The 8854-nt window shown below is 35.6% G+C and overlaps 1 protein-coding gene across 3 annotated transcripts; it reads right to left on the reverse strand.

Moving 5' to 3' along the window:
• Nucleotides 1-3417: 3417 nt before the first annotated feature.
• LOC110872875 lies at nt 3418-8395 on the reverse strand. 3 transcript variants are annotated; one of them, XM_022121773.2, is made up of 7 exons: nt 8073-8395; nt 7823-7869; nt 6864-7005; nt 6561-6780; nt 4867-4996; nt 4031-4198; nt 3418-3522 (listed from the first exon to the last, which is right to left on the reverse strand). In XM_022121773.2, the coding sequence occupies exons 1-7, from the start codon at nt 8257-8259 to the stop codon at nt 3478-3480; spliced, it is 939 nt and encodes a 312-aa protein (XP_021977465.1). In that variant the 5' UTR covers nt 8260-8395; the 3' UTR covers nt 3418-3477. The 3 variants fall into 3 exon arrangements, with proteins under 3 accessions (XP_021977465.1, XP_021977463.1, XP_021977464.1); XM_022121771.2 differs by lacking the exon at nt 3418-3522 and adding an exon at nt 3657-3939; XM_022121772.2 differs by lacking the exon at nt 3418-3522 and adding an exon at nt 3657-3939 and having other exon boundaries at nt 6561-6765; nt 8073-8390.
• Between the last annotated feature and the right edge of the window lie 459 nt (nt 8396-8854).

Here is an 8854-nt window from a genome sequence, read left to right on the forward strand (position 1 = left end):
TGCGGTTGAAGGTATGAATGTGGATTAGGGTTTTTCATGTTTGTTTGGGATATGTAGCAGAGAAAGGGGAGTTTGGGAGGGGAAAAGAACAGAGGTGTCGGCTGGGAACAATGGGGTAGGGTTTTGATATTTATATGTGTATGAGTGTTTGATTGCAGAGAACAATGTTGGGAGGGAAGAAGTTGTGGTCTTGTTTAGGGTTTTCAAATCTAGAAGAAGAAAGAGAGCAGGGTTGTGTGTGTTGCTTTGAGTGTTAGAGGTTGAAGAAGATGATTGGGCTTTCATGGGTAATATAGTCATTTCACACATAGTTAACTGAGAAATTTAATAGGGGTTAGGTCAGGGGACCAACCGAGTGCATTTTTGACAACTTTTGGGACCACGCGTGTAATTAGTAAACCACTAGGACCAAGTCTGCAATTTTTGCAAACCACAGGGACCAACCAAGCATTTAACTCGAAATATAATCTGAATAACTTCATTTACTTATCTATGAATTAATCTGAATAACTTTATTTATTTTTTTATTTATCTATGAAGCTTTGACTTTTGTAATAGTTTCATTTGTTTATTTAGGAGTGAGAGGAGCAGGCGACAGAGTTCATGATGATGACAGGGATAGAATGATAAATACAGAGATGGAATGATGGTTTAAACTGACCCCTTTCTGTTTAAATACCTCCAAATCTCTCCACTATTTACTGTCTACATCTTTTCCACATTTACCCCTCTTTTGTACCATCCAATTAACTTTCTTTTTATATATTTATAAGGTGATCGTTATGTTAAAATAGATTTTACTTTTAAAGTTATATCTTATATTATTTTTAATTTTTAATGTCTTAAAACTTATGAACCTGATTTATCTTTAAATAAAATAAAATAAAATAAATGTCAATATAAAATGAGGGGAATGTTAAAGTATAATAGCTTCTTAATGTGCAAAGCGTATGCAAGTAAATTACGCATGTTATAATTTACAAACCCTGATTACGTATGACCACAAAAATCACGCATCATGCATGACAAACACAAAATCACGCATGGTCAGAAACCCTATTTAAGCATGTTTTAGCATAATCACGCACACTATACTACTGCTCGCGTACGCTTCGCACGTTAAGAACTTTTGTTTTTAAACTTTTTTCTATAAAATGAATACTTAGATGTTCAACAAAAACTTCTTGTAAATCATAATAAAAAAAACTAATATTATATACAGGGGCGGAACCATAGTAATATGAGCCGTAGTACGGACTACGGCTCAACCCCGTATTCGTAGTGCTTTTTTTCCGGTTTTATATAAGGGATACCCCTAAAACATACGAGGATACCTCTAACCAAAAAATATGATATTTGATATTACTAAAATCTCATTTTTTTTTATAAGCTCAATATTTTCAACCTGAAATCTTGTAGAATAATTATGCCCGAATGATAAAATAAGCCCAAATTAACAATAATAAAATTGAAAGAAATCTCTAAATATAATTAATAAAGTTAACCCAAGACGCAGAACGATATTATAGTTGAATAAGTGATCTTGCTCGTCTTATGGTGGAAACTGGAACACATAGTTCTTATCCTTTGGTTTATCATGTAGTGAAGCTAACTTTGGTTTTACCGGTCGCAACCGCAACCGTTGAAATATTTTTTTTTTCTAAATTGAAGCATGTCAAGACGGATTTACGCAATCGAATGAGCCTGGAATATTTGAACAATGTTATGGTTTGTGCGGTCGAAAAATAAACTTTTGATAAAGTAAAAGACGACGATGTGATGTAACGATTTCAAGCTATGAAAAAGAAAGAGGACACATCTATTAGGTGTTTGTTTTACTTTATTTATTATTGTTTTTTTATAATTGCCCGATAAATAATTTTTTTCGAGATACCCCTAAATTAATGGGCTAGTTCCGCCACTGATTAGATATACATATTCAACACTCAAAAGAATTACATTCCTCATTTTTAATAAGTAGACTTTTAATATAACTATTGTACCATTCCTTCTCTTTTAGACGATGGGGTGTACTCTTAGTATTTGGGGTGTTAACGGTGACATGACATGTTAACCAACATTACACACTACTTACTCTCTTTTTGTGTTAAGGGGCGTTAAAGGGATTATACGTAAACATGTTAATCAGATGTTAAGAGATTTAATTAATTAATCTTTTATTTTTTAAAACCATTAAAAATAGGGTTAGATGAAGTTAACCAGATTAAACTATTTCCTTAAGTAAAGCAGAGTAAAATGGTAAAAAAAAAATAGATGATATAACACTTAGGTAGAATTGGGGAAAGAAGAAGGTATATTTGATGTTATAATTATAACTCTTTCTTTTCAAGTAAATATGCCATTATTCAAGTTTTGAGAGGACATGTAAAGAAAATTCCAATGATAAGTAAACACTGATTTTTTTTAGCTTATAAATATATGCAAAAAGAAAATATATTACTTTCAGGTCATCATTAACATAGGCATACGTGGTCCAAAGCAGTGTTCATGGGCAGACGATCGCATTGGCGGTGTGCATGGTGGACCGAGATTGGGTTAGTTTATATACGCACATACTATTAAATAATAAAAACTAGCAAAAACATCCGCGCGCGTTGCGTCACGGCCACAGTACAAACATCGAATGGATTAGTACAAACGTTACATGATGCGTTAACCATATGAAAACGCGTGTTTCGACCTATCCGATCGAACTTAATGCAACCTATATAAGCATTGCGATTGGATCAAAACATAAAGGAAATCAAATTTAAACCGTACAATCATAACGTATTATACCAATGATCTCTTGTGCTAGTGGTTAAGGGGAGGTGAGAAGCTTTGCTTCTCTTGGAGGTCTTGGGTTCAAATCCAGACACTGAGGAATTTTAATACTAACTTGGTGATACTAACTACTAACCCGATTAGCGACATCCTATCCATACACCGTTTAAAAAAATTAAAAAATTAAAAAATTAAAGTGGTTAAATTTAAAAGATAAAAACCTTTGTATTGAAAATGAAAAAATCAATTATTTTTTGAAAAACCTCCAATACATAATGTACAACCACATAAAGCAACTTTGTGTTGCTTTATATTATGGTAATATATTAATTTATATATTTACCAGACTTATTAAAATATAAATAACAAATCTGGATATAATTATATACCTTTAAGATTTTATAAAGAAATTTAATATTGAATATATGAAGTATAAATTTTAATGATGTTTATAGCTTTAACAATTTATAAGTTCTACAAAATTCAAATAATCAAAACTTATACCACTGTATTATATTATATTTTATAATTGTAATACTAAATAATAATAATATATTGAAAAAGCAAAGAGTTTTTATTTAAAAGTAAATGTAAAAAGTAACAAAAATACATATATATCTATGAAGGATGATAGAGCACTTCAAAAAAATAATAGATTCATTTCTATCATGACAATCTACTACTCTTTATTTTCTAATTAAGGAAGCAATTTGTATCTTTACCAGACGAGACACTTGCCTGCAAACACTTATAAGCAAACTAATAACCGATCCAATAACAAATCAAGTGCTTGCAGACTTGCAGTTTTGGGGATCGGGTTGCTGCTTCCCCGCCCCAGCTTGTAGGTTGTTTGGAACTTTTAAGATTCTGCGTTTCGTTTAAACAGAGAGAACTACGATTATAACAAAACACCATATGTTAATACCATAAATTCGAAATGAAAATGATAAAACCGAGACCTCGAAAGTATAAAACTACAAAACTGATCATTCCACTTTTAGAATTTTATTTCTTTGACTTGACATCAAGAACCAAAGCCTTGATGCAAAGACGAGGCTTGGTCATGATGAGCTTTTGAGGAAGAACCGAAACAGCAACTATAGGTGACCCGTTGGGTATCCCAGAAACGGGTAGGACCTCGATAAGAATAGTGAGCTGGAATTTCATTTCAATTACGTACTTTAGTCGGCACAAATCTTAAAAAGAAAATTAAAAAAATAAAATAAGAGGTGAGTGAAATTTGTACCTCTGGACATTTCAGATCAACAACTGAATCTGAGACCATATTTTTCACAGCAGCAGCAACCACCTCAAAGCATTTGTTACGGTCTAGCAGAGCCACTGGATTTGAATCACTATTTTTACCTTTTAATTCGGTTTCCTCGATTCCTCTTCTGTTGTATCCTACTGCAAACTATGAAATTATTTGTGGGTAAAGCGGCGTTAAAGTTGACCACGGTATGTTTTTAATGGGCACAATTAGGGGTGCAAATGAATGAGCCGAGCTACTCGAGCTAGCTGAGCTCAAACATTAAAATCAAATCTTATCAAACTTTATACCAGCAGGTAGGGGTGAGCAGAAAATCGAAAACCGAATTGTAACCAAACTGAAATAACCAAACCAATTGAGAAACCGACAGTTCAAATATGACTTTTTTGATAACTGTTTTTTAATGTTAGGTTATGGTTATATGTGTATTTATAACCGAATTAACCTAACCAAACCAACCATATTTTTATTTTTTTTAAATTGTGTTATATTGTCATGACTTTTTCATAAATAAGAAATCAGTTAAGCTTATTCTCGTTTATAAACTAAAAGGATTAACACTTTATTTCACTGAAGATACAGTTTAATTTATTAGCTTGAATCCACTCACGTCTAAAGCCAACAGTCAGCAGTTAACCGGATCATTTTTTCGAATAACCTAAGTAATCTAACTCTTTATGACCAAAATCGATCTGTTAGGAATAAGCTAAAAACTCAAAAATCAGTTATAGGTTCGGTTTTCAGTTTCAAATTGAAGAAGCAAGTTAATGCCTTTGGCTCAAGAAGCAAATAGTTATAAATTAAAGTTGTACCTTTACAGGTCGAGCAAGTTCCTTTCCTTCATTATTCAAGAAATCGGCAACAAGCTTGGATACCAGAGTGCCGAGCTCTTTCTCGTGCAAAACACAAGTGGTTTGGATAGGTAAAATTCTGTGGCACCAACTGCAAATAAAGAATAAATATATTATGTATATCAATAAAACTCTTAGGTAGTGTTTGTTTCACATAATGGAATGGAATCTGGATGGAATTGGAATTAAGATTTCATTCCTTATGTTGTTCGTTTCGACAAATGAAGGAATTGGAATCTCAATTCCATTCTTGATCGTGTTCAGTTGGCAAAGGAATTGGAAATGAATTCTTTCAAATTTCTTTATCTAAAAGAATTCAAAATCCTTCCAAAATTTTGAAGGAATTCAAATAAAATCATTGAAAACTTCGACGGCTCACCGATGTCGAAAATGTCTCAACTCAAATTGGTACGCCACCGACTCGCAATAATTCGGCCCGATCAGCCCGTGCCAGCCCGCAACGTCTTGATGCGACCCGACCCAACATTGACCCGAACATCTCGAACCGACCTGCCCCATTAACGACTCGAAACATCTCGAACCGGCCCGGCCTGTTAACGACCTGAAACGTCTCAAACCGACCCAGCCAGTTAACGACCCGAAACATCTCGAATGGATCCGGCTTGTTAACGGCGCGAAATATCTAAAACCGACCTGGCCCATTAACGTACTGAAACGTCTCTAACAGGCCTGGCCCGTTAAAAACCCGAAACCTCTCGAATCGACCCGGCCCGTTAACAACCTGGAACGTCTCGGATGAATCCGGCCCATTAACGAACTGAAAAGTCTCGAGCCGACCTGTTAACAAGCTGACTCGTAATGCGTCGATCCAACCCAACCCGAAAAGTCTCAGCCCAATCCAACCCATTAACGACCCGAAACGTCTCTACATGATCCGACCCGTTATGGACCCGTAACGTCTCGAACTGACCCGACCCGTTAATGGCCCGAAGGTCTCGACCTCATCCGGGCCGTCACCGACCCAAAACGTGTTGACCCGACACCTACCTGAAACGTCACGACCTGACCCGGTCGCTGCTGACTTGAACTGGCCTTTCCATCGGTAGATTCCAATTCATTTGCCAAACGAACACCTCAAGAATGGAATTGAGATTCCAATTCCAATTCCAACAAATTCCAAATCCTATTGGAATGTTTAAATTCCAAATCCAGTTCCTTTAAATTCCAATTCCTAAGACGTTCCGGGTCGTTAACGGCGTGGTTCGGGTAGGGACGTTTCGTGTCGTTAAAGGTCCGGGTCGGGTCGATATGTTTCGGGTACGTAACGGGTCACGTCGGGTTGTTAACGGGTCAAGACGTTTTTGGGGCGCGCGCAGCTAATCGCAGCTAGTCAGGTTGAGACGTTTTCGACATCAGTGACCGATCGAAGATTCCAATGACTTTACTTGAATTCTTTCAAAATATGGAAGGATTTTGAATTCCTTTATTTAAAGGAATTTGAAGGAATTCATTTCCAATTCCAATTCCAATTCCTTTGATAACGAACACGACCAAGAATGGAATTCAGATTCCAATTCCTTCCTTTGTTGAAACGAACAACATAAGGAATGAAATCTAAATTCCAATTCCATCAAAATTCCATTCCTTTTTGTGAACCGAACACTACCTTAAGGCTGAGTTCTCTTTATACTTACAGTGGTGCTTTTAAACTTCCGGATTCCAAAGACTGCATGATGTTTGACACAATATCGACAACATCAGGAGAGTGGTCATTCGAAAACGTAAATAGAAGCAAACCACTCCTAGTCAGCTTAACAAGCGAAAGAGGGTTCAATGTTTCGGTATTTGCATCTGATTTTGTAGTGGACACACAAGAACCTTCCGGAACCTCTTTAGCACCTGCAACCACAAAGTCTGTTACATACATACATATATTATTAATAACTATTTAACATGAAAAAGAAGGGTATGTTTTAACATGAACACCGATAAATTACCATTGTTTTCATTCAGAGCCTCATTTTCTACATCATTGGTGCACTCTTCTGTTCCAGTGGTAACTACTTTTCGTCTCTTTGAAACAATATTTTGAGGGTCTTCCTCTGCTATAGAATCGCGTGTATTTATAGCCCCGAGATACTGCAAAGAATAGACAGTGACCTCTTTTAGTGGATATTAACGGAGATTTTTTTATAAGACCATGCGTAGTCGTTTGATGAATAATGCCCCCACCCTGGGGCGTTTTCTGCCATGTGGCAGTCCAGCCAGCATGGGGGCATTATTGGGCGTTTTTGCAAAAGTGGCGTAGTGGGAATAATGCCCAATAACGCCCATCCAATCATTACAATGGGAATTAAAAAAAAAATTTTAAGTTTTTTACCGTCTGTAAACGGTCGAATTTTTGAAATCTCGTGCAAAAAGTTGGCGTGTTTCAAAACAAGCTGGTGTTACGAACCAATTCGTTAACCAATTGATCCAAAGAAAATAGATAAGAACTTGAGAGAATTTAGAGATTTTTGGAAGTGACTAATTCATTTCTTTTCATTCATAATCAAAACATTAAACATAGTTTGCTATTTATAACATTTCAAGGAAAATAACTAACCCACTAATATACCCACTAATACTAATTTGTAGGAAAATAACAAACTAACACTATGCATAATTAAAATAAATTGCAATTCCCCACGTATATTTTCTGATGGTTTTAGTTAATGTATATGATCATGGCAACGTGGGCAAATGGCACACAACAGCTGGATCAATTTTTTTTCACGAAAAACGCCCAAATACGCCATGGGGGTGGGGCTGGGGCGAGATGGGGCGTGTTTGATTGAAAATTTGTAAGAGACCACGCCCATTACAGGTGGTCTAAATAAGCTTCTGATTTGACAAATTTCATTGCACATACACTCATTCGATATCATTACATAAGAAGAGGCATTAATTATGAAACCTTGTGAAGGATGGCCATAGCTTCTTTTGTTGCACTTTTCTCCCTCTCTGAAACAAGAAAAATCACATTTCAACTCCAGTAACTTGTACCTATTGCTTAAACACTTGCATATAAGCAAAATAACACCATAATCGAATGAATTAACGGAAGCATAACTGAATTAAGTAACCGAACCGAACCGAAGCGAAGCATAAGTGAAGTAATGAACAAAATGAATGAAGCAAAGAGAGATAAGGAGCAAAGTACAAACTGATGGGGCAGGTAACGAGGAAGCCGGAGAAAGAGCGACGGAGCAAGGAAGAGGGGGCTTTGTAATCGTATCGGGGGATGCTAATCACAGCAGAATGCTGCTCCCATGGCTTCATTTCTCCTGCTGCTGCTGCAGCATCATCTAAATCTTTTGCTGTATTTTTGTTAGTTACTTCCAATTCCGCCATTGCAGATAGATTAGCAATTCAATTTCAACGGAAGTACCAGGGTTTACACTGATAGATAAACCCCAAATTGTAAGCCCCTTGCATAAATTAGGTCAAGGTTGATCGTTAACGATGGAAAGATGGAAATGGCAATGGGGGTAAAAATGTAAATAAACTCGATTGTTATTTCCTGCGTGTTATTATACATTATACATAATAACATTTTGGGTAGGATCTTAAGTACAGTATCGGTTTCCAGGTTATTTTAACCTGCATCTGCCGGTTTGTTGCAAATATAATATTGGAAACAAGAGCAAGTGAGCAATCTATGGTCAGGGTTGAGATCCTGTACAAACAGTGCTAATTATAAGAACCGTAAGAACAGATCTGAACCATTGTTAATTTAAATCAAGGGTTGATATTGATTATAAATAAAACTCTTATAATTAAAAATTACTACTAACAAATTAGGGGTAATTTTGTAAAATTGCTAGTCATTTGACCATTTTCTATTAAATACAAATTCCACCAAGGTTTTTTAAACTAAAATAACTTTTATATACTTCATTATTTTTTTTAAAAATATATACCATAAAATCAAGTATTTTTTTATCTT

This window comes from Helianthus annuus, chromosome 8, assembly GCF_002127325.2.
Source record: "Helianthus annuus cultivar XRQ/B chromosome 8, HanXRQr2.0-SUNRISE, whole genome shotgun sequence".
In the NCBI taxonomy this organism is placed as follows: Eukaryota; Viridiplantae; Streptophyta; class Magnoliopsida; order Asterales; family Asteraceae; genus Helianthus; species Helianthus annuus.

Excerpts from the sequence above, each read along its gene's own strand:
- LOC110872875 (XM_022121771.2), bottom strand. The coding sequence starts at position 8,259 with ATGGCGGAATTGGAAGTAACTAACAAAAATACAGCAAAAGATTTAGAT. Across the intron at positions 7,870-8,072 it reads CCTCGTTACCTGCCCCATCA|AGAGGGAGAAAAGTGCAACA; the intron begins GTTTGTACTTTG and ends TTCTTGTTTCAG. Across the intron at positions 4,997-6,560 it reads GGAAGTTTAAAAGCACCACT|TTGGTGCCACAGAATTTTAC; the intron begins GTAAGTATAAAG and ends CTTTATTTGCAG.